This window comes from Mus pahari, chromosome 5, assembly GCF_900095145.1.
Source record: "Mus pahari chromosome 5, PAHARI_EIJ_v1.1, whole genome shotgun sequence".
Classification (NCBI taxonomy): Eukaryota; Metazoa; Chordata; class Mammalia; order Rodentia; family Muridae; genus Mus; species Mus pahari.
In genome coordinates this window covers 52,938,045-52,956,368 of record NC_034594.1, presented here as the reverse complement: position 1 = coordinate 52,956,368, position 18,324 = coordinate 52,938,045, and the positions used below count along the sequence as shown (strand labels likewise).

Here is an 18,324-nt window from a genome sequence, read left to right as displayed (position 1 = left end):
GAGAGAGAGAGAGAGAGAGAGAGAGAGAGAGAGAGAGAGAGAGAGAATGAGAATGGTAGGGAGGGAGGGAAATTAGGCTTCAAAGTCCCTATAGAGTTCTCTCTCTCATGCGAGGTGGCTGACTGACATCCAAGAATGGATACACCCTCACACACTGAGGACATTTAGCAAGGACTTCCAAGTGCAGTGGTTATCGACTCCCAGTCCCCACTCCCCCACCCTCCACCCCCCATCAGCTTCAGCCTCCAGAGGGAACAGAAGAGTCAGGCCCCTCAGGGGTCTCAGCCCTAACCTGTCATTCTGCATCCCCACCTGTGACTGCACTGCTCCATCTCTGAAGGTCCCTGAGTGCTCACTGGTGGGTGGGCTGACCTCCTGTCCCTTCACATCTCCCCTGTGTTTGCTACAGACAAGAGCAAAGGTGGAGGACTGGCTTGCTTTACCCTGGGGCTCTTAGGTGACACCTGGCACCAAAGCAACATCTCAAGCCAAGCTGTACTTCAAAGTGATTGACACCTGTCATCTGGGAGCCGAGATGATGGGGAGAGAAGAGCTCAGAGTCCAGCAGAGACTCCGGAGGGAGGATGTGGCCCCGTGACCTGGAATCCCTGGCAAAGCTGGTGGGGTGTGGGTATATGCAAACGAGCTGGCGACAGGGACAGTGTGGCTCACCGCTTCCTCATTGGTTTGCTGGTAGAAGGCCTGACCGAAAACAGCCATGACGAAGAGGTTGATGATGAAGGACACCGATAGGGCAATGGTGGCCTCAATCAGGAAGTACATGTTGGCTTCTCGAACATCCACCCGGCGGGCTCTGTCTACTTCTCTAGACTAGTAAGGTCAGAGGTGAAGGGAAGGACCAAAGTCCCTCAGAGGTACCCAATGTCCTCTACTTCTGTCTTCTCTGAGTCACCGTTCCGAGAATGTCCCCTATGTGGTAGTCTGATTCCGGTTCTGGTCAGCTGCCACCTGCCCACATCTTTGTCCTTGCCAGAGGTCTGGTCCATAGTGACCAATGATGTGAATGAAGGAAGACCTGACCTTTGAGGTCCCTCTCTAACTCAGCCTGATCTCCCCTCCCCCTTCCTCCGTCACGCGTCATCATCAAACGCGGCTGGTTCAGTTCCACCTCAGGCCCTTTGCGCTTGCTGTTCTCCCTGACTGCTGGGCCATCCTGCAGTCTATCCACCAGCCTCTTCAGTTTGTCCCTCTGCGAGCGCCTTTCACCCACCACAGTCCCCCCCCTCTGTTTACACTGCCCTTGTCTTTGTCCCCTACATGAGGGAGGATGCAGTTTCTAGGCCTTGACTGATTTTTGTTGATTTGCCTCAGACCTGTCATTACAGGCGGGCTGAACCGAGAGTGAGTCCGTCCTTCACAAGACCCTCGAGGAAGGCATCTGAGGCAGGAGTCCAGGCTCAGAAATGGGCTCCTCCCTCGTCTGTCCGTCCGTCCCTCCCTCCCTCTGTTCTGCTCACCTTGACCAAGGCTGAGTGCAGGTAGATGTTATGGGGCATGATGATGGCACCGACAATGCCCACTGCCTGCAGCAGCTCCGGCTGCCCACAGCCCGGGCAGGTGGGCAGCAACAGACCCTTAAGGAGCGCTCCCTGGGAAGGACGCGCTACCACATACTGTGGGAACAAACTTGGTCAGCTCACTAGAACCTTCCTCCCCCCACCCCATCCCCAAAGGCAGGTAAGGATGGAGGCTAAGGGCTCTTTCCCTAGACCCCTAGGCTACCCATGTGGAAGGGAAAGGAGTGATCCTGAGGGAAGGGTAAACTCTGGCATCCCACCTCATAGCCGAAGGTCAAGGCCATTATGGTAATGAGGAGCCCGAAGAAAGCTTCCAGCTTGCGCAAACCTAGAAGAAAGCAAATCCCTGTCACATAAACACTAGAGAGTGGCTGTTTTGAGCGCTTTGTCCTGGGCACTGGGCTAAGAGCTTAGCATGTATTTTTTTCTCATTGAAACGTCACCACGGCCCTGTGACACCTGGATGTTCTGTCCCATGTTATAGAAAATGAAAACAGAAACCGGAGTTAAGTTGTTCACGCCATACAGCTGAACCAGGGGGACCCACAGCCCTGGGAGAAGCCAAGGCTCCCGGAGGGCACCCCTGCCCACTTTTTTTTTTTTTAAAGATTTATTTATTTATTATATGTAAGTACACTGTATCTGTCTTCAGACACTCCAGAAGAGGGTGTCAGATCTTGTTACGGATGGTTATGAGCCACCATGTGGTTGCTGGGATTTGAACTCTGGACCTTCGGGAGAGCAGTCGGGTGCTCTTACCCACTGAGCCATCTCACCAGCCCCCCTGCCCACTTTTATCCCCCAAGAAGAGGAGCTTTCTCTCACCATAGTTATCCAAGAAGAGGAAGAAGAAGGTGTCCACAATGGTGATCAATACGCCGCCCCACAGCGGGATGCTGAAACCAAGAAGGCCGGATCAACCCAGCCTGGCCCAGATCTGGGAAGTCAGGAACCCAAATAGCTTGGCCAGCTTAGGACGAGGGGAGTGTGGGTTGTGCTGAATATTTATAGACACCCAGGAAGGGGACCTGGGGCAGTAGGGAGCCCTGGCCTGTGTGCTCTGTGACCCACAAGTCACCTTACGTTCTAAAAAATAGAACCCACGAGCCCTACTGGAAATGGGGTGATGATGTAAATGGGGGGCAGGGGGCCTTGTCCTGGGGAGGAAACAGTGGCCCCCCTCCAGCCTGGCACTGAGGTGGATTCCCTAGCACGATACCGTCCAGCAGAGAGCAGATTGAAGGAGATAGCCGTTCCAATGACTTCCTGCATGTCTGAGCCCACAATGGCTAGCTCAATGGTCAGCCAGAGGAGGATGCGGGGCACCTGTGGTGAGGAGATGTCAGTCACTTCCTTAGAAGAAGGCTGGCTCTTTGACATTGCACTTTTCTTGCCTTTGCATGCTCTGCGCCGTGCTGAGCAGTTGGAAGTCTGTGCACTTTCACGTTTACCAGCTAGGGTTATAGGACAGGATTGCCGGGCCCATGAGGGCACACACGCCTTTAATCCCAGCACGCGGGAGGCAGAGGCACACTGTGATCTCTGTGAGTTCCAGGCCAGCCTGGTCTACAGAGCGAGTTCTAGGACAGCCAGGGTTACACAGAGAAACCCTGTCTTGAAAAACCAAAACCGAAAAAGAAAAGAGACACGCTTAAAGGAGTCTGCTCTGGCAGTTCTGGGCCTCTCAAGGATTCGTGTTGGAACGTTGGTCCTCATATTGAGCCGTGACACAACCCTTTAGAGCAGAGGACAGACCTGGTGATGCTGGCCAGACAGCCCAGAAGCTAAAACAGGAGGGAAAAAGTTCAAGGACAGCCTGGGGCAGTGTGGTGAAACCCCGGTCTCAAACAGAAAGTAAAAAGAAGGCAGAGGCGGAGGATGAAGTGTGGTAACGCTTGCCTGGTGTGGACGAGGCCAACCCCACACACCCCTCCCCCCCTTGCCAAATAAAGCTAAGCAAGCAGAAATTGGCCTTGAACCTGTCAAGAGATGTGAGCTAATTTGGGGTTTTTTTTGGTTTTATTTTGCAGTACTGGTGCTTCAGTTCAGACCTTGCACTGTCATTGCATTATATCCTCAGGATAATCTTCCCTTTTCTTTGTTCTCTCTCTCTCTCTCTCTCTCTCTCTCTCTCTCTCTCTCTCTCTCTCCAGGATCTCTTTAAGTAATCCTGACTGTCCAAGACCTCCCTCTGTAGACCAGGCTGACCTTGAACTCAGAGATCTACCTGCCTCTGCCTCCTGAATTCTGGGATTTAAGGCATGCGCCACTTCTGCCTGGTTATTTTATTTTATTTATTTTACTGAGGCAGAGTTTCACTGTGTACCCCTGACCAGCCTGGAACTCAGAGAGACCCACATGCCTCTGCCTTCTGAGTACTGATTTTAAGAGTGTGCTGAATCATCATGTCTGGCACAATCATTTAGTTTATTTATTTAGTTTTAAAGTTATTTGTCTGTCTGTCTGTTTGTTTGTTTATTTATTTATTTAATGTATGTGAGTACACTGTCGCTGTCTTCAGACACACCCGAAGAGGGCATCAGATCCCATTACAGATGGTTGTAAGCCACCATGTGGTTGCTGGAAACTGAACTCAGGACCTACTGAAGAACAGTCTGTGTTCTTAACAGCTGAGCCATCTCTCCAGCCTGTTTATTTATTTAAAAAAAAAAAAAAGTTAAAGGGCCAGGCTTGGTAATAGTTTAACCCCAGCACTCAGTTCAGGAGGATGGGCTACATAGAGAAACCCTGATTTGAAAAAATAAAAAATATATACAGAGGGGCTGGTGAGATGGCTCAGTGGGTAAGAGCATCTGACTCTTCTTCCGAAGGTCCTGAGTTCAAATCCCAGCAACCACATGGTGGCTCATAACCATCCGTAACAAGATCTGACACCCCCTTCTGGAGTGTCTGAAGACAGCTACAGTGCACTTACATATAATAAATAAATCTTTAAAAAAATATATATACAGATAGATAGACAGATTGATTGATAGATGATAGATAGATAGATAGATAGATAGATAGATAGATAGATAGATAGATAAATTAAACTACTCAGCTTCATGGACTTTCTTTCAGCAACAGACACAGACTAACTCAGACAGATGTGGAGAGAAACTAGGCCTCCTGCTTCTAGGTGTTTGGGGCAGTGACATCCGTGAGGACGCTAAGCTCTAGTCCCTCTCATGGTTAAACAGTTGCTACAAGTTTCTAGAAGCAAATGTCTGCTTTGGGTTTCTGTGGTGCGCAGCCAGGGCTTATCAACTTTCCTTACACCTTTTACCCTGGAACCCCCAGCCCTTCGGACTCCCAAAAGGGTCAAATGGCATTAAATCCCTTTGAATAGGGCTGGAGATGGAGTCCAAAGGTAGATTGCTCATCCAGCATTCAAGAGCCCCTGAATAGAATCCCCAATCATGTTAAAAACAAGTAAGTGGAGACTGGAGGGATGGCTCAGCAGTTAAAAGCACTGACTGCTCTTCCAGAGGTCCTGAGTTCAAATCCCAGCAACCACATGGTGGCTCACAACCATCTGTAATGGGATCTGGTGTATCTGAAGACAGCTACAGTGTGTTCATACATAAAAATAAATAAATCTTTTTTTATAAAAAAAAAGTAAATGAATTCATAAGATTAAAAAAATCCCTTTGAGGACTGGCAAGATGGCTCAGTGGGTAAGAACACTGACTGCTCTTCCAAAGGTTCTGAGTTCAAATCCCAGCAACCACATGTGGCTTACAACCACCCGTAATGAGGTCTGATGCCCTCTTCTGGTGTGTCTGAAGATAGCTACAGTGTATTTATTTATAATAATAAATGAATCTTTGGGCTGGAGGGAGAGAGCAGGGACTGAGTGACTGGGGCCGACTAGAGTGAAAAACTCAAATCCCTACAACTACATGAAGGTTCACAACCATCTGCACAGCTACAGTGTACTCGTATACATCAAATAATAAATAAATAAACCTTTTTTAAAAAATCCCTTTGAAATATACCATGTGTAGTCTGGGTGGTCTTGAGGGAGCAGTGCTTAGCCCTGGGATATGGGGCTTTGTCCGAGTGCTACCAATTGAGCCTGGGTGCTCATGTTGTATTTATTTTATTGTGGAAGCTATCCACAGTTGCTCAGGGTTTGAGAGCTGTGGGTGCTTTCTGTCCATGACCCCCTCTGCTGGTTCCCAGCTCACCTTAGGGTAGTAGAGTTGGCAGACTTCACCCAAGTCCTTGCCGGTCACCACACCCAGCCGGGCAGCCAGCCTCTGGCACAGCAAACCTAGCACAGTGGCCCAGAGCAGCACCCAGAGGAGCTGTGAGGAAACAGGAGCCGCTCAGCCAGAGCAGCCTCTCTGATGGGGAGAGCGGGAAGAACCCCCCCCCCCCAGCATCCTTTCTGGAGGGGCTTCTCCAAGGGCCTTTTCCTCCTGGACACAAACTTATCCTCAGAAAAACCACCCATGCAGCCGGCTCTGGAAAACTGGGGTCTTCCTTGTCTTAGCTAAGGCACCATGCTCCCCACAAAGCCAGCATGGCTGCCCAGACTCAAGTACTTTGAATCCAGCCACGGCACCAGCTTGAAGGTCCGACTCAATGTTCCCCGGGTCAAGGAAAGCGATGCTCATAAGGAAACCAGGCCCGGTGAATGCCCACAGCTTCCTCAGGCTGAATGTACCCTGGGGGTGCAAGCAGATCAGGTCGTGTTAGCTCCTGGGAGGATGCAGGGGCCTTGACCATCCCCTCAGCTAAAAACTCAGCAGGTATCTTCTTCAGTCAGGCTGGCCAGCCCTGTCCTCCATCACCCACCCAGTGCCACCGCTGCCCGTTCCCCGAGGGACCAGGGCCATTTGCTGAGTCACTGTGGCTCTGCTTTCTGGATGGGTCGTGTTCAGCAGCAGCCTCTGCAGCTGGCCAGCACGTGACCTGTCTGCCTCTTTCAGGCTTCTCAGAGTCCCAAGAGGGGGACCTTGTTGAAACTAAACCTCCATGTTGCAGCTCTTCCCTCCCCAGACCCTTCTCATACTTCAGGCTCTAATCTCCGGGGACCAGAGGTCTCAGTCACTCAACTCTATTTCAGGGTTTGGCCCATCAGCCTAGGAATCTGCTTAGAGTGTGGCAATGGGGACCGAGAAGGGGCTCAGCGGCTAAGGCCACCAAACTTGGAACCCACATAGTAGGAGTGAGTTGACTCTCACAAGTTGTCCCTGACCTCCAGGTGCGTGCTCTATAATGGACACACCTACCCATGCACCCACAATGCAAATAAATATAAGTAACTAAATAAGTAAATGTGATACATTATAAAAAGAAAGATTGTGGCAAAGCTGGATGGCAGCATGCCAGAACCAGGCTGATGCTCGCCTTTATCCCTGCCTACTTCCCAAGGTCCCTACTTTTCTAGACTCTTTACCCCTGTGGGGAAGCTAAGGCCTTCTTGAGAACCATTTGATTGTTTTTTTTTGTTTTTTTCAAATAACTACAGAGCACCCCCTTTAATCACTGTCAAGGTCACAGATGATGCCCCCTCCCCGGCCTTCAAGATCATGGAGGATCCAGTAGGACCCAGGAAGCACTGAGGACATTCCTGTCATCCCTACCTGGTCTGTGCTGGGGATGGGGATCTTCTCACTCAGGTAGGTCTCACGGGAAGGCGCTGGCTGAGGTGCTGGGCCAGGCAGGCTGGAAATGGAGCCATAACTGGGTCTGCTGAGCCCCGGGGGGCTCTTGTTACCTGTCAGGGACCCCAGGATGCTAGGTGGGTGTGTGCTTCTTTCAAGAGCCTGAGATTTAAGCCACCTGCCTCCTCCCACGACCTCCGCTCCCCGCAACTGGCCGGTCCACCTATGTGCCAAGCAGAGGCTTCCAGAATCACTTCCCTCCCAGTGAGCACAGAACTTCTCCAATCTAAATCCCCTGAGTCAGGAGATTTGTGAGACAGGAGGCCCCTCCCCCAGCTGCTTGACCCCCACGCTCTGTCTCCTCCACCAGGTTTAATCCACAGAAGTGCCTGACTGAAGTGCGGCTGGAAGAGCTGAGCCCCCACAGAGACCCTAAGTCTTCCTTGTTCCCCTCAAGTCACCCCCACTGTAATCCCATTAGGTCCCCAGAGGCCACCACTCACGAATCATGAGGATGCAGGCGGCGGGATACTCTGTGTGTGGTCACCAGGCCTGGCAACTAGGTTCTCAATCTGTCCCCTTCTGTGGGTGCTGGTCCGAGTGAGTAATATTGGGAACCTACGCCCTTCCCATCACCACCAGACCTCATCTCCACATCACCGAGGGCATGCTCACAATTTCACACACTTAGCATTTCGAAACACGCACCAAAGGCAGAAGTGACCAGTTGTGGCGGAAGGGGGTGGTAACCCACAGTTTTGACCTTTGTTCCTCTCCTGGATACCCTATGTTCCATAATAAGTCTGGCCCCATTCCAGATACTCCAGATTCTTTGCTTCCAAAATTACCTCCGATTTCTGGTTTTTCCTGCCATTTGTGTATTGTTTAATATCTCACGGCAGACACACATATATGCTCACACACACGTGCGCGTGCACACACACACACACACACACACTCACTCATACACAGACCCATACCCTGTCAGGTCTTGCATCTCAGTCTGGAGTTCAAGGGGCATTGTTGACCTAATGGGAAGATGGGAGGGAGGTAAAAAGTCCTTTTGTCCTGTGGACCTGTAAGGGTCTCAGGTAGCCATGGGTGAATGCGGTGTGCACATCCCAGAATGAACTCCTGGGTATTTACCCCAGAGAAATTAAACATATGTCCAAACAAAAACCTCCACATGATGTTTACAGCAATATTTTTTTGCAATAATCAGAAGCTGGAATTATCTGAGCTGTCCATCAACAGGTAAGTGGATACATATGACAGCATGAACGGAGAAATGTTCAGGAAATCATACTGAGTGAGTAGTTCGTCATCTGCCTGGGCTGCAGACTTAGCTTAAGGTCTCAACAACTTAGTGAAATCCTGCTCGAAATGCAAAGTAAAACCAGTCATAAGGAAGTAGTTTAGTGGGGGAATGATGCGTGCTTAAGTTTTTGTTTTTTTTGTTTTTTTTTTTTTTTTTTTAAAGTTTTTTTTTTTTTTTTTTAAAATTTTTTTTTTTTTTTTTTTTTTTTTTTTTTTTTTTTAAAGATTTATTTATTTATTATATGTAAGTACACTGTAGCTGTCTTCAGACACTCCAGAAGAGGGCGTCAGATCTTGTTACCGATGGTTGTGAGCCACCATGTGGTTGCTGGGATTTGAACTCCGGACCTTCGGAAGAGCAGTCGGGTGCTCTTACCCACTGAGCCATCTCACCAGCCCAACTCTTGATTTTTTAAGACAGGCTTTATGTAGCCCAGGCTGGCTCAGGCTCACAGTTCTCCTGCCTCTGCACCTGAGTGCAGAGATTATAGGTATGTGTCATACCTGCCGTGTGTGTGGGGGGGCACGTGTGCGTGCACAGGAGCATGAGCACTGTGAGTCCTGGGGATGATGGGTGTGTGGGTACATGTGGTATATGCATGTGAGTGTGTGGTGCCTGTTTATATACAGTGCACAGGAGCATGAGCACTGTGAGTCCTGGGGATGATGGGTGTGTGGGTACATGTGGTATATGCATGTGAGCGTGTGGTGCCTGTTTATATACAATGCTAAGGATTAGGCCTCTGTTCCTCATTCTTTCAAAGCAAAGGCTTGGACGCACTGAGCCATCTCTTCAGCCCTTGTACCATTTAAAGAAACTTGTTTTTAAAGATTTATTTTATATGAGTACACTTTACTGTAGCTGCCTTCAGATACACCAGAAGAGGACATCAGATCTGGTTACAGATGGCTGTGAACCACTGTGGGGAGCCGTCCTCACAATCGCCATGGCAAGATGGCGCTGGCATCCGGTGTTCTAACTGGTAAACAAGCGGTCTGCGCATGTGCCGGGTAAATTTCCATCCCTTGCGCCCTGCCTGTCCCGTGGCGTCATCTGGGCCGATAGTGAGCAGCCAACCGGGGAGCTACACGTCCTAGGCGGAGAACATTTCCTATATAAGGGAGAGGGTTTTTCACCTCGGGGTCTCCGCTTTCGAGTAACTTATGCATTGCCCCTCGAGATGCATTAAAGCTTTACTGCAGAAGGATCCTAACGATGTGTCGCGTAGTTCTTGCTGGCGAGATGGTAGCATGTCGCAAACCACCATGTGGTTGCTGGGAATTGAACTCAGGACCTCTGGAAAAGCAGTCAGTGCTCTTAAGAAACCGCTGAGCTGTTTCTCCAGCCCTAAATAGTGCTTATGCAATGGTAACATTCTAGAAGCAAAGATCAGGTTTGTGGTCACCCCAGGCTAGGGATAGGTCAGGTAGATAGGTGATGGATGTGGTTATAAATGTGACTTGGAGGAGCCCTGTGTTGTTGAGATGTGGTAAGTAAGGAAACCACATATGAACCGACTGTACAGGACTTAATATACCCATGTGTCCATGCACCCTTCCACAGATAATGTGTCTGTGAGAAAGTGAGGCCATTAGATAATGATCCATGACGTTGGATCAATGTGACTATTCCAACTATAGTAAAAGTAGAAATGCAAACAGACATTTGAAGACCCATTCCTAGCAATTATTCACAATAGCCAAGGAATGGAAACCAGCCACATATCTGTCAATACACGAATAAATACAATATAGTATAGACATGCCATGGAATGTCACTTAGGATTAAAACATCATGGAATTTTGATGCATTAGGTAATAAAGAACCCCCTGTGAACATCATGCTGCATTGGGTATGGTAGCCCATGCCTGCCTGCAATCCTGGCACTTGGGAAGATGAGACAGGAGGTTTGCCATAAGTTCAGGGTCAGCCTTGTCTACAAAGTGAAATTAAGACCAAACCGGACTTCATTTGTGGTGGTTGCCATCAGTTCTTTGGAGCTCAAGTGTTACAAACAATGATGCTTACAGTAGCTTTCAGGTTTGCCCACCCTTATGGTTTGAATGTTGTAACCCCACAACATTTATGCGCCAAAGTGATGGTCGTATTAAGAGGTGGTACCCTTGGGGGTGCTCTGAGGTCACAAGGCCTCCTATTCTCACACGTGAGGTTTGAGGGGATGGTTGGGGCTGTAGCTCACTTGGTAACGTGTCTGCCTAGTGGGTTTCATCACCAGCATAAACAGGGTATGTAACTCACACCTGAATCTAAAAGATACAGCTAAGGTGGCTAGTCTATGCGTCCCGAGTCCCTGTCTGAACCTCTACTTCCTGAAAACAAAAACAAAAACAAAAAAACAAACAAAAAAACCCAAGCAAGCAAGCAAACAAGTGTGCAGAACTGGGCAGCAGTTACAAGCATGCACAGCTTTGGCAGAAGAGCTGAATTCAGTTCCCAATACCCACGTCAGGCCACTCCAGCTGCAGGGGATTTGACACCCTCTTCTGGGTGCTCGGCATTGCCCATACTTATGTGTGCATGTACACACACACACACACACACACACACACACACACACACACAAGAAGCTTTCCTTTCACCACCACGTTGACCTTGAACTGAAGATTCTCCTGCCTCAGCCTCTCAGATATTGGCATTACAGGTGTGTGCCACCACACTTCGCTTCGGTTATTTTCTTTCTTTCTTTCTTTCTTTCTTTCTTTCTTTTTTTTTTTTTTTTTTTTTTTTTTTTTTTTTTTTTTTTTTTGTTTTTGGAGACAGGGTTTCTCTGTGTAGCCCTGGCTGTCCTGGAACACACTGTGTAGACCAGGCTGGCCTCGAACTCAGAAATCTGCCTGCCTCTGCCTCCCGAGTGCTGGGATTAAAGGTGCGTGCCACCACGCCCAGCTTGGGTTATTTTCTTTAAAAAAATTTTTTTTTTTAGTTTGAGTGCTTTTCCTACATGGATGTCTGTGTGCCACACACATGCTTGGTGCCTAAGTGGTGAGCCTCCTTGTTGGTGCCGGGAATCAAACTGGGTCCTTCGGGAGATCAGTGCTCCTAACTGAGTCAGCTCTCCAGCCCTGGGGTATTTTCTTCTAACATTTATGGTTGACTCACTCAGTCCGCAAGACCCTTTCATCAGTGCACGCCTTTAATCCCAGAACATGGGAGGCAGAGGCAGGCAGATTTCTGAGTTCAAGGCCAGCCTGGTCTACAAAGTGAGTTCCAGGACAGGGTTACACAGAGAAACTCTGTCTCAAAAAAACAAACAGATGAAAAAGAAACAAAAACCAAAAACCCAAAAAATAAAAAACAAAAACAACAAAACAAAATCCTAATTTCCTTGAATTTCATATTCCTTATCCTAGAAACACATAATAAAACTGTGTAATAAAGTTTTAAAAACAAACAACTCCCCCCCCAAAAAAAGTGGGGGTGGCTAAAGGACAACAAAGAGACAAAGAGAATGGAGATTTTGCCTCCCTCGTATGTGTTTAGTATGCATGAAGCTCTGGGTTAAATTCCTACCAACGTACTGTACCAACATACAGAGACATGAAGATAGTGGGCTGTAATGCTATTACAAGTGTGTTCTAAACACACTGGTAGGTGGGTGATGGTGGTATCCACCTGTGATCCCAACACTTGAGAGGCTGAAGCTAGCATAGAATACACGATGAGACTCTCCAGAGAGCAAACCAAGATAACAAAGCTAAGTGCACTGATGGATGAGCAAAGTCGGTCTTGGGGTGTGTGAGAACATGGAAGGGCGCATGTGTCCACGTGCCTACGACCCCGGGTGCGCTCGTGTGTCCACGTGCCCACGGGCCAGGGCGCTCATGTGTCCACGTGCCTACCGGCCAGGGCGCGCTCATGTGTCCACGTGCCTACGGCCCCGGTGCCCTCATGTGTCCACATGCCCATGGGCCAGGGCGCACTCATGTGGCCACGTGCCTATGGGCCAGGGCGCGCTCCGTTCCATCCTTCACCTCACTGAGGCAGGGCCTCTCTCCTTTCTACTGCTGCAGATGTGCACTCTAGGCTAGAGAGTTCAAATGTTTCGGAGTGCTTCTCCTGTCTCAGTTTCCAGTCTTGCCACAGAGGTGCTGGGATCACAGCTTCTAGCCGCTGCGTCCTGCTTCTGTCGTTTGTTTTTGAGACAGGAATTCACTATGTAGCCCTGACTGCTCTGGGATTTACCACGTAGCCATGAAGCGGGCTTTGAACTCAGAGATCCACCTGCCTCTGCCTTTGAGTGCCGGGATTCCAGGCCCAGGCCACCATGCTGGGTCACATCCAGGTTTTTTTGTGGGTTCCACTGATGGAACCGGGGTCCTCAGGTTTGCACAGCTAACACTTTTACACATGAGCCATTTTCTCCCAGCCCCAGAAAGCCAACACATGAGATAGTGTTCCAAAATACAATGGACCTAGGACGACTTCAGCTTCACTATATATAATGTATATAAATTATAATATATAATTAAGTATCCACTTACCAACTAACAAGCATATATTACTAGTATGATTCCATTTTGTGAATACATTGGAATTATAAAGATCTATTGAAAGAAAATGCTTGACAGAGGCTGGGGTGAAGCCTCTGGGAGAGTGAGTGTGTGTGAGGCCCTGGGACAGAGAAACTAAGATAATTTTGTTGTGGTGATTTTATTTCACTTTTCTTGGTTGTGAATGTCTTTTGGTTTTTGGGGTCTTTGGTTGGTTGGTTTGGTTTGTGTGTGTGTGTGTGTGTGTGTGTGTGTGTGTGTGTGTGTGTGTGTGTGTTTGTCCTGGAACTTGCTCTATAGGCCAGCCTGGCCTCTGCCTCCTGAGAGTTGGGGTTAAAGGCATGTGCCACCACCACCCAGCTTGGGAATGTTTTGTTCTGGTTTTTAGGAGCGGGGAACATGACATAAAACCCTTTGCAAGGCTCAAGTGGCGGCCCTGTCTGAAGCCTTCTGAAGTGATTTCTGGGACACGGATAGACAGACACTACCCTTCCTTGCATTCCTCAGCTCTGTAGCCAGGGCTGGACCTCTCCACTTCACCTTGGGGTTCCTCCAGAGTCTTTCATTCCAAAGTAGCAGGGCTGACGGCCAGAGACATTAATGGAAGTGTGGGTGTCTGCACCCCAACTACCAACCCCCTCACAGGTTCTAAAGCCAGCATCAGGCAGACAAGCCACCGGCCAGAATTGCTGGTGAGCAAGGAACCTGGAGGCAGTGATGAGTTCCCGCTTCTCTTTCCTTCTTACTGGGTGGCTGGGGGGGCCCTTGCACAATCTGAGAAGTCCCGTGTGTGTGTGTGTGTGTGTGTGTGTGTGTGTGTGTGTGTGTGTGTGTGTGTGTTGTATACTGATGGGTCAAGGAGGACCTGAAGCACAAAGAAGCTGAGTGGGGGCTGGGGGTGTCCCGTGTCCCTCCTTATCACCGCCTGCACATTCTATGCATTCATTTCTAGGTGGTAGTGGTGATTATGTTTAGATCCACGGTGCCACTGCAGGCTTCTCATGTCCAACTCCAGGTTCAAATCCTGCTCTCCCACCTGCAGGATTTTTTGTAGCCCAGGCAGAACCCAAGCTCACCGAAGGGAACCAAAGATGACCAGGAACTCGCCTGTGTTTCCTGAGTGCTGGAATTATGGGTGGCGTGGGCCTAGTGGTTCCCTCCTCTTCTCCTCTTCTTTTCCCTTCTTTTTCTTAATTTTTAATTTGATCTTTAAGAGAGGGTCTTGCTGTGTAGCCTTGGCTGGCCTTAAACTCACAGTAGTTCCCCTGGCTCAGGGACCTGAGGGCTAGGATTACAGATGTGGAGCCAACACATCTGGCCACAGGCCTTAATTTTATTTTCTCTGAAATGGCTATAACTGTGAAAATAAAAGAAAACATGAAACTCGCTGGATAAACGAAATTAAAGCTTCCTTTTTTTGACAAGAAGAGCTGGCCAAATACAGTCCCTGCTGGCAGAGTAGGACTGGGGAAGGACCCTGCTTATCTCCCACTGAAGCCGCAGCCCCAGCCAGGCCCAGTATCCCGCTTCCAGCCGCCCACCTAGTCCTTTTCGAAAGTCTAACCCTGGTTGTTGTTGTCACTGTCGACAACATCGTTGTCATCATTGTCTACATTGATGTTGTCGACTTTGGCTCGGACTTTGTCGACATCATCGTCGTCGTCGTTGTCGTCGTCGTCATCGTCGTCGTCGTCAACATTGTCGTCAACATCATCCTCATCCTCGTTGTCGTTGTTGTCGTTGTCATCATCATCATCGTCGTAATTGTCAACATCGTCATTGTCGTCATCATCATAGTTGTTGACATTATCGTAACTGTCAACTTCTTCATAATAGTCATAGTAATTGTCATAGTAGGTGTAGTCCTCCATGTCTTCATTCTCGTAGATGTACAAGTAGTCATCACCCTCTTCTATCTCCTCTTCTTCCTCCCCCTCTACATCCACTGCTACTTCCTCCTCCTCTTCCTCCTCTTCCTCCTCCTCCTCCTCCTCCTCTTCCTCCTCCTCCAGAGTGCGGAAAGGGCTGGGCTGGTGTGAGGATCGCAGGGCTGGGATAGGTGAGCGCAGCGCTGCAAACGGCCCGAAGTGCTCGGCTGCGAAAGTGACCACGTCCTCCGGCCGGCGGAGCAGCAGGAACAGCAGGAAGTCGGAGACCAGGGCTTGGGCCTCGGGGTGATGCCGCAGATAGCTCGTGTGGCTGAGGCGCAGCTGCTCCTGGCAGGGCATAGGGCGGTCCAGCACTGGAGCTGAGCACAGCTCCGATTGGCTAGGAGGGCCCGGGACACCCCCTACTCCCCCAATCATCTCTCTGATTTGCGCATTTCGGCACTCCCGGTCCACAGTAGGACAGCAGATGGACCCCCAGACCATAGCCACTTCTCACCTTCCGGTCCAGGAATTTTGAGTAAAGCTCCAAGTCTTCCTCCCACACCAGGGGCTTCTTATCAAACGTGGGCGGAGGCTCAATCACATCTGAGTAGAGAGCAAGGGAATTGCTTACCCATCCCTTAGCAAACGGGAAGATCCCAGGACCCCTCAAGTACTGGCAGAATGGCTGAGAGGGACTAGCGCCACAGGTCCACCCTAACCCTCTGAGTCAGGGCCTGGAAACCCGCCTCCTCTCTACCTGATTCAAGAATCCTGTCCCACCCCTAGGACACTGGTTCCTTTCCAAACAGAAGCAGAGGACATGCTTCACCCATCTTCCCTTCACTGCCCCATCCTGCCCTGGGCCACTCACCTTCCTCCCTGATGAGAGGCATCTTGGTGATGATACAACATCCTGGAGAGCCCGCCTGGACTCTCTTAGCCAGGTGCCTGCAGGGCGAGACAGAAGCTGGGGAAGGATCTTTCTATAGGACAGGGCAGCTGTAGTGGTGCCCACTCCTGACCCCAGTGTAACGAAAGCCTTCTGGGAAATGACTAAGGTCAATTGACCAGCAGAATGGTGGGGTTTCAGTCAGAAAGGATTGGCATCCTCAGACCAGGAAGAGAATGCAGAGAAAAGAGCCAGAGAGCCCTGACAGAAGCCAGAGAGCTTACCAGAAACCAACCCTGCTGGCCATTGTTTAAAACATCCAGTGATTTTTTTTTTCCTTCAGCATTAATTTTTCCTGTGTACATGCATGTACATGCACACACACACACACACACACACACACCATTCACACACATGCTTGTGTGGAGGTCAGAGGACAACTTATAGGAGTTGGTTCTCTCCTTCTGCTAAGTGGGTTCCAAGAATTGAACTCAGGTCATCGGATTTGGCAGCAAGCTCCCTCCCCACCTCTCCAGCTGAACCATCCTTTAACCTGTGTGCACCTTTTTGAGGGAATATCTTACTACTATAAAGATATAAACTATCTTACTACTATAGATGGCTCTCAGACCTGGAGCCATCCTCCTGTGTCAGCTTCCTATGTGCTGGAAGGACAGGTGTGAGCCCCCTTCCCCATCCCCTAGTTGCCGACTCATCTTACGGTATTTTGTCATGGCAGCTGAGGTAAGACACTACAGTGTCCCCTTGAGCTCTGCTTTCTCTCTTTATCTTTGTAGTTCTTGGGTCTTGTCCCAAATATCAGCAAGCATCATGCCTTGCCCAAAATACATCTGTAATCCCAGCACCTAGGGTTCTAAGGCAGGAGGGCTGTGAATTTGAGGCCAGTCTGAGCTCACTTTTTTTAAGCAAATGAGATGGGAAAGGCAAAGGTGCACCCGGATCTCACTGGGAGCTTTTCCTGGCAGTGTCCTGGGGATAAGAGTGACTCCCGTGCCCTATTCCAACCCATGAGCATCTTTTCTTCACATTCAGAGCTCCCAGCCGCTACATGACATGGTCACGTTGGTCCTCCCCACAAGTGGCTCACCCATCAGAGAGCAAGTAGTACTGGCAGGAGAAGGGGATGCCCTCTTCAGAGTGTATGGTCTGCTCCACGATGAACATTGTAGCCTGCTGTTTGCCCACTTGGATTGTCTGGAAACCCAGGGATTTCTACAGCGACCAAAGTAGAGAGCACAGTGAGGTGTTGTCCACCTCGGTGTCCCCTTCTCCTCAAGGTGAAGGTGTCTCCTTCCCCTCGGGTCTTCATCCCAGCTCACCACTGGGAACGGAAGCTTAGCTATTCAGTTCCTTACATGTCACAAAGTTTGAGTTCTCAGGATATGTTTCAGACTCTCACAGCCAGCTTCCGCCACCCCCTTCTCAAGCCATTTCAATGGAGGAGCACTGTTAGTTGTGCGTTTTGTTACAGGGAGGCCCAGTATGGGGATGGAGGTGCTATACAATGAGAGACCCTGTCTCAAAAACCAGGTTGACAGTGCTTTAGGAAAAAAACCTGAGGCTGACCTCTGTCCTCTACCTGCACAAGCCTGTATGCGCATTTGTAAGAGTGCACGTGCATACACACACTACACACACATACACATACACATGTGCACACACAGAAAGTCCAGGGTGTTAGCCAAGTGTGGCAGTGCACACATGTAATTGCATTTGGGGAGTTAAGGCATGAGGGTTGAGAGCCTAAAGCCATGGCCAGGAGCTGGTGGCACATATCTTTAATCTCGGCACTCAGGAGGCAGAGGAAATCAGTTCTCTGTGAGTTTGAGGCCAGCCTACTCTACAGAGTGAGTCCCAGGATGGACAGGGCTACACAGAGAAACTCTGTCAGAGAAGGGGGGGTAAGACCAGCTTGGGCCACAACAAACTGGTATATGTGTTTGTAGGTGCACATGTGTGTGGGTGTTTGGCATGCATGTATGTGGGTTTTTCAGAAGCTATTTTGTTTTATTTGACATTTTTATCTTTATATGTATGAATGTTTTACCTACATACATGTATATGTGTATACATATACATATACATGTGTGTATATATATGTAGATGTATATCTCTTGGGACTTGGGTTACAGAAGGTTGTAAGCTGCCATGTGGGTGCTGTGAGCTGATCTCCCGTCTTCTGCAAACCCAGTAAGTGCTAGTAACCACCGAGACCTCTCTCTGCCCTCACCTTGGTTTTGAGACAGGCTCTCTCTCACTGGGTCCTGGGGCAGCCTGATGCACTCAGGCTGTCTTTACTGCTGCAGTTCTGGGATTATACATGTGCAGCATTTACATGGGTTTGGGGATCAAAGTCAGAGCCTCATCATGCCCCACTGAGCATCTCTCCAGCCTTAGAAAGTAAGTGTTTAGAAAGAAAGCAGGCGAGCCGAGCGTGGTGGCACACGCCTTTAATCCCAGCACTCGGGAGGCAGAGTCAGGCAGATTTCTGAGTTCGAGGCCAGCCTGGTCTACAAAGTGAGTTCCAGGACAGCCAGGGCTATACAGAGAAACCCTGTCTC

At 49.4% G+C, this 18,324-nt stretch overlaps 2 protein-coding genes across 2 annotated transcripts in view; both read right to left on the bottom strand.

Annotated features, from left to right (window-relative positions):
* Positions 1–7,775, bottom strand: part of Slc11a1 (solute carrier family 11 member 1) — an 11,856-nt gene extending 4,081 nt beyond the window's left edge. Inside the window, exons 1-9 of the mRNA XM_021198140.1 lie at positions 7,657–7,775; positions 7,133–7,266; positions 6,089–6,211; positions 5,729–5,848; positions 2,758–2,864; positions 2,364–2,434; positions 1,799–1,866; positions 1,479–1,634; positions 673–831 (exon numbers count right to left, since the gene is read on the bottom strand). Of these exons, the coding sequence (XP_021053799.1) occupies positions 673–831; positions 1,479–1,634; positions 1,799–1,866; positions 2,364–2,434; positions 2,758–2,864; positions 5,729–5,848; positions 6,089–6,211; positions 7,133–7,266; positions 7,657–7,663 (945 nt within the window). The 5' untranslated portion in view covers positions 7,664–7,775. The remainder of the gene's footprint in view (positions 1–672; positions 832–1,478; positions 1,635–1,798; positions 1,867–2,363; positions 2,435–2,757; positions 2,865–5,728; positions 5,849–6,088; positions 6,212–7,132; positions 7,267–7,656) is intronic.
* Positions 7,776–14,541: 6,766 nt separating this feature from the next.
* Catip (ciliogenesis associated TTC17 interacting protein) overlaps positions 14,542–18,324 on the bottom strand; it is a 7,039-nt gene continuing 3,256 nt past the window's right edge. Inside the window, exons 4-7 of the mRNA XM_021198537.1 lie at positions 16,851–16,975; positions 15,725–15,801; positions 15,368–15,456; positions 14,542–15,198 (exon numbers count right to left, since the gene is read on the bottom strand). Coding sequence (XP_021054196.1) covers positions 14,542–15,198; positions 15,368–15,456; positions 15,725–15,801; positions 16,851–16,975 — 948 coding nt within the window. The remainder of the gene's footprint in view (positions 15,199–15,367; positions 15,457–15,724; positions 15,802–16,850; positions 16,976–18,324) is intronic.